An 18,763-nucleotide genomic window follows, 5' to 3' on the forward strand; every position below is an offset into this window, starting at 1 on the left:
CCCATCCTTCCTGTACTTCTTTGCTTCTTAAAGATTATCTTAACTGTCAGGACTAGCTCAGGCATCCAACCTACCCTCAAGAAACTCTGACGCTGCGCTTGTCTCCCCAGGCAGGGAGTGAATGGAAATACCTCTTCCGCTTAGGCTTAGCTTTTATTATACTGCGTTGCCCTATTAAATGGTTGGCCTCCTCCACTATATGGGGGGTGGGGGGGGAGGAATACTGGTGGTGTCAAGTTTAGTTTGTATAAACAACCATCTGGAGAGCTTATTAAAAATGCAGATGCCTCTGTGTTACTCCTAAAAATTCCAGCTTAGTTGCTCTGAGGTGTACATTCAATAGCTCTAGAATGTGCATTTTTAAGAAGCACCTGAGGCAATATTCTCAGGCACTTGATATTCGGAATCTCCCAGTTGTTAGCTCTGTGAGGATAAGAATGACTTCTACCTGTCTATTTTACACAATAAATACTGAAGGAGTAAATGAATGAACAAATGAGTGAATGAAATCATGCCAGTTTCCTCCTCTGTAAAATGATGAGGTTGGATATTCTCTAAGCTTTCTGTTGGTGAAACTGCTCTTTATAAAGTTCAGGTTATTTGACCCAAGCCACTGTGTTCCCAGCCACTTTAAGATTAGAACCATACACAATACACAAACCGATGCACATGAAACCACAAGGGAGACCACGGAAGAGGATTTAGTCCATGCTATGACTTAGCAAATCTCTCAGAGCTTGTGAATAACCATATTTTGAAACTGTCACTGTTATCACAAGGCAGACATACAAAGAGAGGCATACACTTGTGCCCCATGTGAATTCAGTCTCATTCTCTGAGTAGCTGAGAGGCAGCACTGTCAGGGCTGAACCCTCAAGTTAGGGAATTGGGAACTAGGCATTATGGGAAGGAAACCAGGGTCCAGAGAAGATGCTGGAGTGTGAAGCAGCTCTCCTGCTGGGTGGAAGGGGTACAAACTCGGTCCACGCCCCTCGACTCTGCTCCAACCATTTCTCAGTGGAGTCTTTGAACATAAAACCCTGAATCTCGGTGCCCTGAGAACACTGCAGGTTTTGAGGGGAAGCTCTGGCTTTTCACAAGAGCTATGGCCTGAGAAAAATGAAGTCTCCCACTACTTATAACCCCTCAGCATTTCAGAGGCAAAGGTTGGCTATGGCTGCCAAGATCTAGCAAATATTTGGTTAGCTTGGAAAGAATGGGTGCTCATTTTCCAATTCTCACAGATTTTCTCTAAGCCCAGCTCCTTTTATTAAAAACCTCAAATCCAGAGATACAATCGAATGGCACTTGAGGCTCTGAGCATTCATCTGTATCCCGGGAAGCAGAACCCAGCATCTACACAAAGAAAAGCTTAATCAACAGAACTCACGCATTCCCTCCAGGAACAGGGCCCAGCGGAGCAGAAGAATCGTCAGAGGGGCTCCTGACTGCATTTTCCTTGGGTGGATGTTTATGGGAAAGACCAGGGGTTGCTCCTTCCCTTGACTAGGCTCAGCCCACTGCGGCCCATGGGATAAATCCCACCCCCTGCCTTTTTGGTTCCTGCCCAGAATGTGAATTAAGGTTTTTTTTTGTGTGTGTTTTTAAATAGAAAAATATCGAAATAAGAAAAATATTTCAAGAAATCTGAAAATTATGGTTAATTCACATGTGTGTCCATAAAGGAAGTTTGGACAGAAGGTGAAGTAAGGTGTTTGTGCAGTGGTTCTCAACCTTGGCCGCACATTAAAATCACCTGGGAATCTTTTTAAAATCCTGATTTCCGGGCCTCATCCTCCGGAAATTCTGTTTCTTTGTTATGGGGTGGGGCCACAACATTGGTAACAAAGAAACAGAATTTCCGGAGGATGAGGCCCGGAAATCAGGATTTTAAAAAGGTTCCCAGGTGATTCTAATGTGCAGCCAAGGTTGAGAACCACTGTGTTTGTGTGTTTCCGCTGTGAGCCGCGATGGCCGAGCTGAGCAGCTGAGACAGACCACGTGGCCCTCCAGGCCTGGCATCTGTCCTCCCTGGCCCTCGGCAGGGAAAGTCTGTAGCCCCTGGAGTAGGGGATGTTAGATTTATTCGTCACCGATATTTGCACAAAAAAAGTATAAAACACATACATAGTCACAGTTAAATCATTATAAAGCAAACACCAGTATAACGCATCGTGGGGGTCAAGAAATGAGAGACTGCTGGCCATCACCTCCGAGTCCTCCCCGTGTCCTTCCTTCCTGAACACAGTTCCTCAGTCCCCCCCCCCCACCCCACCCCGTGTGATACTGTCTTCCTTGCGGTTCTTTATACTTTCCCACCTAAACGCCAGGCAGCAGGGCCGCTTTAACCACAGGAAACAGGTAAGACCCCCAGGGCATGCCTAAAACCACGGCTCAGACCACATTCGCTCTGCTTTTTCCTACACATCCGTGCCTGTGATAGAGGTTCATTTGTAAATTAAGCTCAGTAAGGTATTAGCTACTAATAACATGGAACAGTCGTAACAAAATGCTGCAGGAAGAGCTCTGTGATGTGCCCGCTCTCCCTAAATGTCGTGTGTAGACTCACCTTCCCATGATGATCTGAGATGATACGCGGGGGTTGAAGACCTGACGACGCCCATCCCGCACCGCGCGCTTCTCCGCGGCACATCCCGCCGCCAGCAAAGCGACCCACGGGCTTTGGCGCCATTACTGAGTAAAGCGAGGGTTACCTGGACGCCAACACGGCGGTGCCTGGACGGCCTGGTCAGTAAGATGGAGACTCTTACCGGCGTGAGGCGTGAGGGCGCGTAAGGGACGTAATTCACATCAGAGCGAGACATCGCGAGATTTCCGCACGCGGCTCAGAACAGCGTGCAACTTAGACAGCAAAGCGCCCCTCCTCCAACCCCCTTTCCCTCCCCCTGCCCCCAACCCCCCGCCCACATCCCAGGGATGGGAGCTGAGGAAGGAAGGTCATCACAGCAGGTGGGGCAGGTGGCCTTCCAAAGCTTGCAATGTGAACAGGCCGGGAATCAGGGAAATGGTCATTGCCCCTTTCTCCTTCAGAAAAACCAGGGGACTTCAAAGGTCAGTTTGAAGCTGATGCTTGTGTCTTTCTCTACAGGGCTTTAGGAAAACTGGACAGAAAACGCCCACCCCACCAATGGCCAGCACGCTGAAACCCCATCACCTGGAGGTCCAAGCACTTGAGGCATTTCTGAAGCATGATGTAGCACTACACTGAAAAGACACAAATAAACCCCAAACCCTGGCACACATTTATCCAGTTTGTGAAGCGGATTAATAGAATAACCAATAAAACATGTATAAAAGCTTTAATTAAATCTGATGAAATAAAACTTCATGTTTTATTTATGGACACTCCCAACATGTAAAGGATTCAGGGACACATTCATTTTTACTGCCATTCCGTCCTCATATCTATAATTAAATCCAGGCTGCAGCTCTGGCCCAGAGCAATGCAGCATTTTAAAGCTGGCCTTGGACACGCCCTCTCCCACCAGCTGCTTTTAATTATAATTACCATCTCAATATAAAGGAGGCTGATGGTAAAACAAAACAAAATAATAAAACAAACAAACAAAAAGCAGTTGTTGCCATTGTGTTTTGGAATGACATGCTGAGGGAGGGTTTCAAGCGGTGGGCATAGCCTCCATTTCCAGTTTTATTCGGTACCAAGTGCACAAAACCTTCATTTTACTTTTGACATAAAAAAGGACTTCATGAAACAAGACAAAATAACTTATGATTATATGAAACATAACTGTGACAAATCACAAAACTATACATATTAATAGAAAAAAAGTGTACCTAATTCTTTAAAAGATTTATGACAATAAGCACCAGATGTGCCCTTAGAGTAAGATCGGCCCCATATCCAGTATGATATATGCAGTTCATTTCTCTATGTGAGTGTATATAACTATATACAAGAGTCTGTGTGATTTATGGAAAACAGATTTCCACTTTTTCCCCCCAAAGTGCTGTATGTCAGCAACATTACACAGGATGCTCTGCTGTCCGTACAAAATAAATCTCTTCTTTTTTACACTCACTATTTCTCCAATGAGTGGTGTGATGTTTTTGCTTTATCCGTTGCAAAAAAAAAAAAAAAAAAAGTAACCGCAGAAATTCCACACCACCAACAAAAAGTGCCATTAAAAAACGCTGCTATAAAATGACATGGTCAAACAGTCCAATAAAACACCAAATAATTAAATTGTTTACAATCACTATTCCCAATACTTCGAGGCAACTGAACAGTCGAGGTTCCTGGATGGGGAGATGAACATTTACCTCCATTCTGGGGCATGAATGTGCTTAACAGCTGGAAATGTAAAAGCTCCAGAACAAACCAACACTCAGTTCCACCAGTGGACACTGCTGAGAGCCACTGAAGACCTACTGTCCGTTTTAAAATAGCCTATGTAATTTGGGGAGACATGGGAAAAGGACCCCACCGGATAGTAAATATTTAAATAATACTTAACAGCTGATCCGAGGCTGAATTACAACTGACACTTTGATGCAGTCCCTTTAGGGAATGAAGACAATGCAGCAAATTAAATGACTGTAGGCATACTGATTTCTTCTTTTTATGTAAGAGGGTAATTAGCTTTGGGCTGCGTGTATTTTCCTAGGCACCGGTTTTTACTTTAAAAAAAAGGGTAATGACAATCTCTGTTTGGATGTTAATGAAAATGGTTACATGTCAAGACTAAAAAGGTCAAGAAGTGGAAGGTAATAAATTTTTTAACATTCCATTTTTACTGCTACGAACATTATAATGAAAGCATATATAAATCCTGTGCAATGTGAAAGCAAGCAAGAAACACATTTTAAGGTCAGATGTGATTCTGGGATCTAAGGACAGAATGCGGAGTCTAGCCAGAACCTGAGTGTCCTGTCCTGAGGCCATAAGCTCAGACCTGCACCATCAGGAAACACAGAGGGTCCTGGAAGGGCTCTCAGCACTGCAGGCAGCCCTGGGCCCTGCTTACTGCATGCCCTCTGCTAACAGGAATGCCTCCTGAGGGGCCGGCCCAATTTCTACTGAGGAAGGAGGCCCTACAGGTGCTACTGTGGCCTGGCTTGCCCTGGCCCCATCCAGCCACAGTGAAGCATGAGAGAGGCAGGACCACCCTGAAGCCACGGTGAGACAGACTGGCATAGGAGCATCCCCTCCAGCCAAAGAAGATGGCAACCATGGTTTCTGAGGCTCAGCTTCCGGCTTTGTCTTCCTTCCCCCTTTCAACTTTAACTTATATAAAAGCCACAGGCAGGGGTGACAACATCAGCTGCAATAACCACCTTGCCTTTCAATCTTTTTCCTCCTCATCACAAAAATAATATGTATTTGGAGTTCCTCATAAAGGCTTCAATATTAAGAATGAATAGACTGTCTCTCTAAGAAGCTTTCCTTTCTTTCCAGAGTGTGACAAAGGACACAGGAGGGATGCCAGTGTTAGGATGCGTGTGTCCTTGCTTTGGCCAAGGGACACAACCCACCAAGTCTGCAAGGAGGAGGTTACTTTCCCTGCAGTCTGAGGGCTCATCTGGAAAGGGAGCCCAACAGGCATCCTCTCATAAAGTAGAACAGGCGTTTCTCAAGTGAATAACCTGTTTGCAGAGTTGGGCATCTGCACGATGGCTTTTCTCAGATCAGAGCTCATTGGTCAGAGAACTAGACTGACCAGGGGCACTGTGAAAACAGACCCATGCTTGGTGCTTTACTCAGCTCATCCTACCACATGTTTGAATGAAGTCCAACAGCAGGCCGAATACTACTGACTGCGCAGCTGGACTGGGAGGACCCACCTGTCAGGATACACCTGTCCCCAGGTCCCAAGTCTGACACCGCACTGTGTACTTATCTCACTGAAGATTGTAATGATTTCTGTTTGACAAACAGCATTGTTTCTTTGTTGTTCAGAAAACATTTTTTAAAAGAGAAAAAAGAAAGCATGAAATGTGACAGTACTGGAATGTCCAAATTTACTGGGTATCTGGGGCTGGGCTCATTATTATAGCCTAGGCCATCAGACTCAGGATCTTTGTAAAGCTTTGTAAAGGTGCCACAGTAAATGGCTTCCTCTTCAGGCTTGATATCAAATGGCCAAGTGCCCTCAAACCTGAGTTTCAGAAAAAAAGGTTGCCTTCTTCTGCCCACCTTTCCAGAACTGTCTCCTTAACCTTCCTGTGGCCAGACCTTGCTAACAGTTGATGGTCAGATAATGATGGTGGTGGGCATGTCTGAACCACAGTCAGGGAGAGGGTGAGAACAATGCAAATAGAGAAAGATAAGCACAGGGGAGAGACAGACAGATGGTAGATATCCTGAGGGAGGTGAGCAAAGGCTGTGCAAAATAACGACATAGGGCATCTCTAGTTTGGTTTTCTGAGAAAACCTAGGAACATAACTCAGTGAGTCCCTGTGCTCACATCTTCTAGCATGTCTCTGGGCAGAGCACCAGAGCAGAAGCAATGGGTGAACCAGTCGTGTGACCTTTTACTTTGAACAAGGTCTCTGAGGTGGAGTTGGGTTGCCGAACAGCTAACCCGCTAGGGTTCCTGCTACAGCACTGGGAAGAGGGTGTGCTCACCCTGTTTCCCTCAGGTAGCCTTTGCTAAATACAAAACTAACATTCCAGGAGTGCTCACAGGTGCTGTGAGGTGTGGCCAGGCAGAGCCACATAGCTGTGGCAAAATGTATGTAGTTGGGGTGATTAAAATAGTTGGCATCCAAAGAACAGACTTCTAAATATTTTTTTTCCTTTTAAAGTAGATGTAAATTACAAGTCTTTAAAATGAAGGAACTAAGGTTTTTGGAATATAAAACAAGTTGTAGTGCCTTTCAAGGGCCTGTACTTAACAGAACCTCCTCACTTTGCTTTTGAAGAAACACTGAAAAGCAATTGGTTAGCATGGGGATATCGAAGAGGAGAGGAAGAGAGGCAGCCAGCTCACTGGAAGGCTGGCTGATGCTGAACCCTGGGGAGCCCCCTGTGCTGCAAGTCTGGGGTTCCTGTGTGCCTGGCTAAGCATTGGCCAGCAGTGAGGAGGAGCACGGGGGCGGGGGGGGGAGGGGGGCGGGCAGTTCTCTGTGCTTCTGGCAATTTGCATTGTCCTTCTCTATTTAGGGTTTTCAGAGAGGGCAGTCCCCAAACTACATTTTCACATGCACATCACTTCATCTGTGTCCTCTGAGGGTTGACAGCCAGGAGGAAATATCTGGGGGAGAGAGAGTCTAAATTCCCTTTGAAAAGACAATCCTGCTGGTCACTAGCAAACCCAGAGAGAACAAGGAGCAAATAAAAACATTTCCATAAAGCCCAGCTCTGACCATCAGCCCTGCCTTCCAAGACACATCTGTGACTTCACAGACACCACTGACTCAGTCGCCACCCTTTCCATGCAGTCTTTGAGGGTATGAACACAATAGGTGGCAAGCAACAAAAGGTTCTGGATGCCAGTGGTAGTGGAGGCCAGTGGAGCTGGAGCTGTTACCCTTCAGTGTAGACAGAGGAGAGCTGGCTAGGACAGCGGTCCACAGCACTGATCTGCAAGAACGTGGTGTCTTCAGGCCCACTGCGAAGAGACTCTCCGAAGAGGCTTGAGGAACCCGAAGGCAAATCGTACACTGGAAGAGAAGAAACACAGGAGTCAACATCTGCCTCGCCTCGCCACGCCCACCGGGGTCCAATGAGCGACCGTGCTGACCTAGCCCCATTAGCAGGTCTCTGTCCTCAGGCACCTAGGTGGAAGAGAAGTCTGGGGTGCAGACAGATGGCCAATATAAGTCTTGGCACAAAGTATGAGCTGAGTATTAGTAAAAGTGAAGTGTTCTGGGGAAGGGTGAGGGTGGTCTCAAAAAATGGTAATCTTAAAGTTGAGTCAAGGATGGGATTCTTGGGATCTGGCTAGGAGGGAAGGTTTTAAAAAAATAACATTCCAGAAGGAGGAAACAGGAAGCAAAGAGAGAGAGGAAGGGAAATGTGGGGCCAAGTGTGGTGGCAAAGCTGAGGTGCAGAACATGTCGGGAGACATATGTGAGGGAGTTCTGGAAAGTCTAATCAGGCCTAACTCATGGGCACTTTGAATGGCATGCTGAGAGATCTCACTCATATGAGGAATCTAATGAACAAAATAAACTGATGAACAAAATAGACCCAGAGACATAGAAACATGGAACAGACTGATAAATCTCAGAGGGAAGGCAGGAAGTGGGGAGGTGGGGGTAGAGTAAAATTAACCAAAGAACTTGTATGCATATATGCATAACCTATGGACATACAATAGTGTGGTGAAGGCCTGGGAAGGGGGCAGGGGTTAGCTGGAGGAGATTAAGGGGGGGAAAAAGGGGGACATCTGTGATACTTTCAACAATAAAGATAAATTTTTTTAAAAAAAGAGTGGACTTTATTCTCTAGGCAACTGGGAATGAAGGTATTTGAGCAGAAAATTATATATTTTATCCTTCATTTTGGGAAGTATATGGAAGCATGAAGGCAGAATGGTAAAGACAGGAGTTGATGCAGGAGATTCATTGGAAGGCTGTCTGCGTTGTCTTGGAGAGACACAATGGTACCTGGACTAGGGTAGTGGAAGTGGGGCCGGAGAGGACGGTGAAGCAGAGAGACATTTCAGAGGTGGATTCAACAGGATTTGATGCAGCCATGTGCAGTGTAAAGTCTAGCCCAGCCAGTCACAGGAAACCCAACTGGTCTCTCCTGCCAGTCTGCCCAAGTTCTGAAGTCAGACACCAACACACCTGTAATGCCCGAGTGAGTTGAGAAGGCTCTGTGGAAAACATCAAAACCAGCCTGGCCCATGGACGTGGGGACCAAGTAGTCCTCGAAGGAAGGCACCACACTGCAGGAGCTGCTGGGTGGCATGGTCCTCTGGGAGTCAGGGTAGTGTGGAGGGCAGAATGTCTGCAGCTGCCCGTAAAATCCTGAAATGCAAGCACAGCATTAAGCTACTGTCAGGCACAACTTCCAAAGATCACTCCAACCCAGCTAGACCCTCACTCAGCCTAGATTCATATGACAAAATGCTTTTAACTTTTAAGCTCACCTGTAAAACTTTCTAAGTAAGCATCTGGAATGTACCATTTGGACAGAAGCTCTTCCACCTTCAGGGGCTTTCAAAGTTTGTTGGCTTATGAATTTTTTATTACTGCTCTGGTACCTGAAACTAGAAGGCATCTTACTTTCTCTAGAGACTATCCAAAGAGTCCTGGACCCTGAAGGCCTGACCTTCAGAGGACATTCCTTCCCAGGCTAGAGTTTGAGTGCATCTTCCTAACCTTCCTTTATCCTATACTCTGATTTTCACACTTAGTAAAAATCTGAAGAATGTTTTTTTTTTAAGGCAACAGAGATCTAGTCATTCACTTGTCCTTGTAACAGATAAATTCATACATGTTTATATCTTCCTCATTATTTTGAATAGGTGCATGGCATTCCACAGTTAGATTACTGCAATTTACTCAGCTATTACTGTTGTTGATCTTTGCAACAAATGGGAAAACTGAACAAATAGTATAATGAAGAAATGTGTGGAAATATTTTGTAATATTTTAAAATAGTCATCAACATTTTGCTAATCATGTTTCACTTCTCTCAATTTTTTTGGTCACTTAATGGAGTTTTCCTTGGGATCCTATGTGGTCCTTTTCTATAATCTTCCACACCTTCCTTTTCCTTTTTCCTTTTTGCCTCCTTTCAGGCTAATGGATTACTTTCTTGGATTACAGTATGCTTTAAAAAATAAGTAATGAAATCATCATTCGATACTTTACTGAAGGGAGAGTTGCAGTTCTGTTATAAACTCCATGTCATTGTCTCCTTAAAAGTAAAATGTGGATGTCACTGTCTATGTCAGTGGGCTATTGTGAAAATTAAGCAAGTCATTAGATAAGGAAGCCCATCTATAACATTTAACAGTGCTTTATAAATGTCAGTTATTATTAATATCATTACTCTGTTTTTGGTGGGAAAAGTAGAGGAAGTGCCTCAGGGTCCCTACCACAAACATTAAATGATAGAGAACACAGAGCTAACCCTAACCCTAACCTTAACCCTAACCCTAACCCATGAACTTTGGGCCCAAGCCCTGTGTGCCTTCCTTTATTAGAACTGCCTCTTCTTAGGATGGAAAGACTTTATGTTTGGTTAAAGAAAACTGAGCTCCTATCATCAAGTAGGGGAGGTGCTATTTGGGTTCTTTTTGGCTCTCTTTAAATACAACCAGGGCGCACTCACATATCCAGCCTATTATGCTCACAACTCTTCTCATTTCTGATTGTTCATACTACCCTTGGCTGGGAGGCCTGTTCTATGGTTACTAGGAGCATTACCAAAGAATATGAGCTGAACTGCTCGTAAGACATAGGCTGGCCCTCTAGGAGCTTATGATCCAAGACACAGGGATAGAGCAGTTTTATGCACAGGTACACTCATAGAAGAAAACAAAATACTAGTAATAATATCCTTTATAAGCAGACAATTGTATACTCTATATAGAATCAAGAAAAAATCCACATAAGGTCTGGGGTAACATTAAATGTATGTTAGCAGTACAGACTAGGAAAATACCTAAAGAAATTCCATGTCAGGACAGGAGAAGAATGGAAAATTATTGGCTCTTCTCTTTTTTTATTTATTTTTTTCTTTATTAAGTTATTACATATATGTTCTTATCCCCACATTGCCCGCCCCCCACTCCCATGATCAGATAGTCAAACCTCAGAGGGAAGGTAGGGGAGGGTAGGTGTAAGGGGGAGAGATCAACCAAAGGACTTGTATGCATGCATATAAGCCTAACCAATGGACACAAACAACAGGGGTGGGGTGAGGGCATGAGGCTCTTCTCTTTTTGATATTCAAAGGTTTCCTTTTGCTTTCAACAGACAGACACAGGCAAACCACCTGAACAGACCTCTCCAATACCCATATAATTGGATCAGCCAACATGGACAAACTGTCAGTCCTCTAGCCATCAAAGAAATAAAAATCAAGGCAATGATAAAATACTATATTCCACCTATCACATTAGTAAAGATTCCTAAATATTCTCGGTGCCAGAGTGAGACTGGTGAAGAAATCACTTCTGCATAGTGTTGCAGACATGGCAAAAGAGTATAAACCTTTTGGAAAACAATTTGACAACCTGTATCTAGAACCTGAAAAGTGTTCATACTCTTGGATATGACAATTTTACTTCTGAGAATGTATCCTAAAAGTATAGTCCAAAGGAGAAAAGAAATTCTGCACAGATGGTCATCACAGTGCTAGTTGTCATTATAGAAAATAAGAGAATGGTTAAGCAAATAGTGGTACATCTACATGATGGGCATATTAAGTAGCCATTAAAATAATAGTTATAAGGAAATTTTAATAATGTGAAAAGACTATTATAAGGTTCAGCTGGAAAAAAAGCCAAGATACAAAGTTGATTAGAGAGACTAGGTTCCATGATGTGGAAGTCTATGTATAGGATAGACTACAAGGCAGCATATGTATAGTTGTCCTTTTATTTTCTTTATATTTTTCTGAATTTTAATAGTGATGAAAAGCAAGTACTCTGGAGCCAGATTTCCTGGGTTCAAATCCTAGCTCAATTGCTTACTAATTGTGTAGGCTTGGTGAAGTAGCCTGTCAGTGTTTTAGTTTTCCAATTTGTAAAATGGAAATAAACATAGTATCTACACCTCATTGAATGATTATAAAGATTAAATGAATATTTGCATATTATATAACAACCTAAATTATAATTAATTACATGATTGATATTTATATAATATATATTTAATAACACAATTTATACAATGTACGTTTACTAAATAAGGAAAATAAAAATGTAAAATTATTCCACAATAATATAGTTCTTAAAAATAAAAAAAAGTGTTGAGAAATAAAGTTTTAAAAAGGCAATAAGTCCTCCAGCAATAACAAAATGTAAGAATGAGCACAGCAGTGGGCATTCAGCTCATGTACAGTTCCCAGGCAGAATTCTCTGGACCATTCTTAGCCCTCTGAGGACCTGAGCCATATACCTCATGCTGAAGTTGGTTCCCAGATCCTGCACTAATTGACACACATCCTGATTTCTTCACTCACCAAGTGTGGGCTCAAAACAGCAACAAATCTGAATGGTCTGAAAAACCTGGGATGTGCAGCTTTGTGGTCTGGGAGTTCCTTAAACTGACCATGACTTTGGGTGCCTGGTGTCCAAGCACATGCAATCATGGCATGCCCATAAGGAGGAAAACATGACCAGGAACCACCATGGTTGGTTTCTTAGAATGTCATATCTCCTCATGAGCAAAATAGATAATATTTGCTATTTATCCCTATGCTTGCTCTGCTTAAATTCGTCACCCATAAATTCCCTGATAGCATTCCTTAGTGTAATATTATTCTTCCAAGAAGAGATGACATTTTTTCACTGAACTCCCTCATTTCCCCAAATTGGGAAATAATTCATTCAGGTGTGTCAGGTCATGATAGAGACTTTCACCTGTCTTTTGTGAAAACCAATTCATCCTCTTTCCAGTCTTCTCTCATGCCTCTATGAAACAGCAGAAATGGCATATGGCTTCAATCTAATTGGAGGGTTCTGATGTGTAAGAGTATAAAAGGTTTGGGATACAGTGAAATATACCCGACAAAGTTAAATAGTAAGCCCAAAATTCTGGGCTCCGCTTCCTAGTTTCCCTGTCCATCTGGACCTGAGTGAGAGGGCAGAGTGGACTGTAATTCCTGCATGTGGGTGTCTTGGCTGACACGAGAAATATTCAAAACCAGAATGGCCCCACAAGCATGTTTTATCACTCTCACAGCCAACTCAGGGAAAGAAAATCCTCTTTTATTAAATCCCTCCCTCCAAGAAGCCAGTTACTAGAGATGCCAAAAACACTGGTGTGGATGACTGTGGTCACTCAAATCAAAGCGCTTTAACATATCCTCTCCCCAGTGCTATTTCCATAAAACTAATGAAATTTTAAAAAATTCAACTAATGAAATTTTAAAAAATTCTATTAGGGTCTTGCCACACACACAAACTGAGAAAAATCCTAACTCTTTTTTTTTTTTTTTATGAATGGCTCCTGTATTCCAGCTGTTGGATTTCACATAGTACACTTGGAAGAAACACTACCTCTCGGACCCAAAGCAAAATGAGGAAAGATGTTAACACATTCTCTGAGCATAAAACCTAAGAGCAATGGCAAGGTCAGCCAATCTGCCAGTCAGTAGGTCAATTGTAGTTATCAAATGCTGGTCAAGGTACTGTTGGACAGACCAATGAAACTTAAGATAATACCTTGTCTTTGTGGATGGGTAATGCAGTTGGAGTGAGAACACACACATTTATGATAGCATTAAGAATGCACCCATGTATCTATGTTGGTAATCAATGTTAGGTATCCTGTTTAGTTATAAAAACCACCCCTCCCCCATTTCAGAAGGTATGTTACCTCCAAGAATGGAGGGGATGGGATGGCGTGGGGGTGAGGAGGAATGTGCAGATAAACTGATTTTACCCAAGCTGCAGCTCCTAAGGGTCAAGGGGAATCATTCCTCCTTTTGTAAATTTTGGGAAGTGTGTTTTTCCTTCTAAAAACTAACCTGTTTCTCTAACAATAAAAATATTTGGAATTAATTGTACCAACTAGAAAATGTAGAATAGTATAAACAAATATAGGAAAAATTATCTTTATTTTTACAATTCAGATATAGCCAGATATATACTCACAAAACTGGAATATTATACATATTGTTTTGTATACTGTTTTGTCCCCTAACATTATCTATGAGCTTCACATATTATTAAATTTCATTCTTAAAATCCCTTCCTCTTTGTCACTGGTCATTGATGTCTATATGCTGATAGATTAGATCAGGAGTTCATGGTCATTCCTTCTGCTAATGATGATAGAGCAGCCCCATGAATCTGGGTGTGGATTTCCTTTGCAAAGTAGAAGGGGAGTGGGAAAATTTACAGGAGAAATGAATGTGTTACTAGCTATGATAGCAGAAGGGAATTCTCCAGGTTGCATTGTCCAATAGAACTTTCTGTGATGATGAAAATGATCTATCTATCTCATTGTCCAATACAGTAGCTGCATGTGGTTACCCAGCACTGGAGACATGGCTAGCGGGACTGAGGAACTGACTTTTACATTTTATTTAATTTTAATTAATTCAAATTTAAATAGCCACATGTGGTTCTTGGCTACTGTACTGGACAGCACAGCAAAGATTTAGGGCAATCTTTATTCCCAGGGTTAGCAGACTTTGTTTCAGGAATGTTTCTGATTAAATTCCTGAAGGAAGAATGCATGACCCACCAAGGGTTAAAATGAAAACCATATAATGATTCTTAGACTCCTGGCCTTCAAGAGAGGAAGTATATTAGACTCTTTATTATATTGGTCTTTTCCTTACAAGTTCAGCACTCCAATCTTTGGAAAGTACTACAGTAAAGATATATCAATAAGTAAAAAATGGTCACCCAACTCTCAACCCCTCAAGAGGGCTGATGAACATTGTTTAAGCTAAACTCCCAGGGCATTTCAGCTCTCCTGGAGAAACCACTTTTGCTTCTGGAAATAGGAGAAGCAAAAGGGAACGTGTCACCCACTTCCCTGCAGATTGGGAGCTAGGTCACCACACCCACTGCTATGAGGAGTGGATGAGCTGTGATGTTCAAAACAGAGGCTCTACCCAACTGCATACTCACATGGATGGAGAGAAATACCGTCAGCCTGGACCTTGTCAAGTGCTATGTCAGGAGCTGTATTCTCAGTGGGTTTGTTTATGTAGCAGATGGCTTTGCAAAACAAAAAAATTTTTTCTTTATGGCGAGGCTGGGAAACACCACCAAATTCTGAGTACCAGAACAGTGCTGGATGGACAACATCCAGAATCGAGGCTGATCCATTCCTGAGGTAGACATTGCCTGGACCGTAATGACCACATATAGATGCAGAAAGTGTGGAACATCAGGAAGGTTGCCCCTAGCTACTTCCCCAACTAGACCGTAGCCCAATCAGGCCTGACAAGATCCCTTGTGAGGGTTCTCAGAAACAATGCTAAGAGCACTTGCTTCCCAAGATGCCTTGCTATCTTCAGATGGAAAATCCCTCAACCCCTGTGGGATCAGAGTGCATTGTTTCTGGGTTCCGGGCAAGCACTGTAATGTTCAGCCCAAATCTCAGGAGTCACCTTTCCCTTGATCTTTCAGAAGAAACACTGACTAAGGTGTGTGCCTGACTTTGCTGTTGTATTTTTAGAACATGGGGTATTCACAGTATCTACTTCATGGTGTAACTGCGAAGATTAAAGAGGATTATAAGAGACTAGAGGCCTGACACACGAAATTCATGCACAAGTAGGGTCCCTAGGCCTGGCCAGCGATCAGGGCCAATCAGGGCCTTTCGGCTGCTGGCCAGGGCCTCCCTTCCCTGGTTGTTGGCCAGGGCCTCCCTTCATTCTGCACTACCCCTGGAGGTCAGCGCACATCATAGCAAGTGATAGAACTCCCAGTCTCCCAGTGGAACTCCCGAGAGGACACTTTGCATATTAGCCTTTTATATGTAGAGATGATGCATGTAAATGCCCAGCATGAGCCTGGCACAGAGTTAGCACTCTGTAAATGATACTCTTCACTTTTCTTTTCCCCTATTCTTCTAATAACACAAGCATTCCAATGTTTATGCTTTCATTCACTCAACAACAGTTTACTAAGCATTTACTCAAGTGCTGGAGACACAATGATGAATAAAACATGATACATGTCTTCTTGGAGTGTATGTTTTAGGTGAGAAAGGAAGATAAGCATATAAATGAGAAACCAAATAACATGATTTCATACTGTATATGACAATAAAAAGGAAATTTTCTTTAAGGAATCTATAGAGGTGCAACTTTTTTCTTTCCAGAATATATTCAAGGTAGGAAGAGAAAAAAAAACACAAAAAACAATGAAACAGAAACAAGTTTGGGTGTTCTGAAAACTTTTTAAGAAGTGTTGGCCATGGCTCCTTTTGTTTGGCCCTGCCTCATGATAGCAGGGATAATTAGGAGGCCACCTCACAGCTCTGCTGAGGACCAGCCTTGGCTGAGGGGTGCACACCTAGTCTGTGCCTGGGTAGCAGAGACCAGTGGCAGAGGCAGAGCTGACAGAGCCTAAGCTTCTTGGTAGTACACTTGTTTGCTTGCCAAGTGGAAGGAATAATGTATATTTACAAGCTTCATGACTATTTTTCAGCAGAGACTATAATTTTGTCGGTTACTTTGGAAAGTGTAGAGTTTTTGGCCTCAGCCATACGACGGCTGCATGTGCAGGGGCATGGATAAGCCCAAGGGATGAACAGAAGGACTCAGATCAGAGAGCTCCGGGGATTGGGATTTATAGAAAAAGACATGTGAACCTACATCCCTTGACTCACAAATTTCTTCTCCTCCTACCCTCTGGCTCTTTGTGATTCCCCCTACTCTCTTTGAGCCAGCCTCTCTGAATACCTTCTGTAAGCCACGACATAAACCAATGAGATGAAAGAGAACAAAACAGGTAAATTTGTTGGTAAACCTCCTAAAGGCCCTAAGAATAGGGTCTCTGGGGTTACATCTTTTTAGCCTGATTAAATGCATTCAAATATACTCAGAGAAAGTCCCTGGAATCACACACTTCCTACTCACATGGTACCTTAGTATTAGAAAACACTTAAGATTCCTTCTTAGGTAGCCATCTGACATTCCTGTCGTTTATGTAGGTGACTAACATAAATGTTTTCTTTTTATAGACAAAGAGATGGAAGCAGAGGGAACTTTTGAATCCCTTGCCATTATAGCCAATACTTTGTTTATATAATACCATGCAAATAAGAGAAAAGTGGAAAATTCATACAACCATTTTAATACTTACAAACTTCTGGAATTTGAAATGACTCATGGATCTAGTGTTTATCTTAAAACAAATGGCAGAACTAGAACAGTCATCATATAACATCCGACTGAGTTCAGACCTTTCTCAGTTGCAGTCCCCTTGCTCTAGCATTTTCAAAGAATGTTTTCATTAGTGTTATTATACCAATCATAAAGAAAATTCTATCAGAAGGAAAAAAAACTAAAACTAATTTGCTCTGAGAAGGGACTGTATTTTACATAGAAAATCATCCTTACACCAGTTTTTGAGATAAGTAGTATTGTCCCCAATTTATATACAAAGAAACAAAAAGTTAAAATAACTTCCCCAAACCCTCACAGCTACCAAGTTTCAGAACTAGGAGCCAAACCCTGGTCTGTTTAGTGACATAGTTCACATAGATGATTAGGGCTTAATAAGCTCATGGACCAAATCAACATAAACAAAATCTTGCCATTTTTGTTGAGGTCCCTCACTGCCAAATCACAGGCCAGATTCATAAAGGACAAACATTTTCCTTAGGGAAGAAAGCACTGAATTAATTAGTACAACTGATGAAATCACCTAATCACTGAAAAATTCTAAAAACCCTCAAGAATAGAAACAGGGACATTTCAGAATTTTTTTTGTGTGCCAATTTTCTGATTTCATTACTATTTTATTTCTATCCATTGCATGGATAACTTGAATCTAGTTTGAATCCTGGGTGATTCACTGACCAACTGTGTGTCACTGAACATATTATTTTCCTTCTTGAGCCTCATTTTCTTTTAAAATATCTATTTCATAGGGTGTGAAAAACATCATGAGAGTGTTTATAAAAGCATCTAGTGCATTCCCTGGTATGTAGTAGGTAATCGATAAATGGCAACAATCATTACCATGAAAAGCTTGGAAGTATTTATAGATTCTGTATAGTGCACAAGCCATTCTTTTTTTTTTTTATTTTACTTTAGTGAGAGAGGGAGAGAGAAACATTGATGTGAGAGAGAAACATCAATCAATCTGTTACCTCTTGTATGCTCCTGACCAGGATCGAACTACAATCTAGGTATGTGCCTGGACCAGGAATCAAACCCACAACCCTTCAGTGCACAGGACCATGCTCCAACCAACTGAGACACACTGGCCAGGGCATAAGCCATTCTTACGCAATTTCTCTCTCATAATCTACCACCCTTAAATATAAAATGATGTGTGAAATTGCCACAATTTGTCTTGGTTCCTGGTCTTGGCCATAAACATCATCCAGGTCTTATCTAGCTAGAACTCCTCTCTGCTTCCTCCCTATTAGTAGTGGAGAAACTGTCTCCTCATTTTAATACAGAGTCTATAAATGGGGAAGCTGCAGGAACAGCTCACAGACTGTGTAAAGAAGACAGATTTTTCTTTGGGCTCAGAACTGAACCAGCTTGCAAAGCACTAGAGCTATTTACAACTGACATTTAAGCAGCTACTGTACTGAGGAAGAGGAAAATAATGGAAATAATAACCCTTAAAATTCCACTTGGGCGCATTCCTACTGAAGGCACCTCATGATAGTGGCTCAGAAGCTGACCTCTGGAACAAAATCCTGGTCCCCTTGCCCTCAGATGGGCTGCAGCATGAGGACTTCCAGTTAGAAAAGTCCACTTGCTTCCAAGAAGCGAGGCCATTTTCACCTAGAGCTTCTGCTGCCAGCCCACAGGCCACACGGAGATGCATTCTGAATACCCTGGGTGCTCTCCTTCTCTTGTGCCCCCACATGTACCACTGTGAGCCACATTCTCACCCTGGGAGCTATACACTCATTTCCAGGATGTGGGGTACTGCAAGGGGGAGAGGG

The 18,763-nt window shown here is 42.6% G+C and overlaps 1 protein-coding gene across 1 annotated transcript in view; it reads right to left on the reverse strand.

The window, feature by feature from the left end:
• Window positions 1-7,087: 7,087 nt before the first annotated feature.
• The window catches only part of GLIS3 (GLIS family zinc finger 3), a 439,240-nt gene continuing 427,564 nt past the window's right edge, over window positions 7,088-18,763 (reverse strand). The window contains exons 11-12 of the mRNA XM_006094116.3: window positions 8,777-8,959; window positions 7,088-7,645 (exon numbers count right to left, since the gene is read on the reverse strand). Of these exons, the coding sequence (XP_006094178.1) occupies window positions 7,509-7,645; window positions 8,777-8,959 (320 nt within the window). The 3' untranslated portion in view covers window positions 7,088-7,508. The remainder of the gene's footprint in view (window positions 7,646-8,776; window positions 8,960-18,763) is intronic.

The sequence above is a fragment of the Myotis lucifugus genome, unplaced genomic scaffold, assembly GCF_000147115.1.
Source record: "Myotis lucifugus unplaced genomic scaffold, Myoluc2.0 scaffold_130, whole genome shotgun sequence".
Classification (NCBI taxonomy): Eukaryota; Metazoa; Chordata; class Mammalia; order Chiroptera; family Vespertilionidae; genus Myotis; species Myotis lucifugus.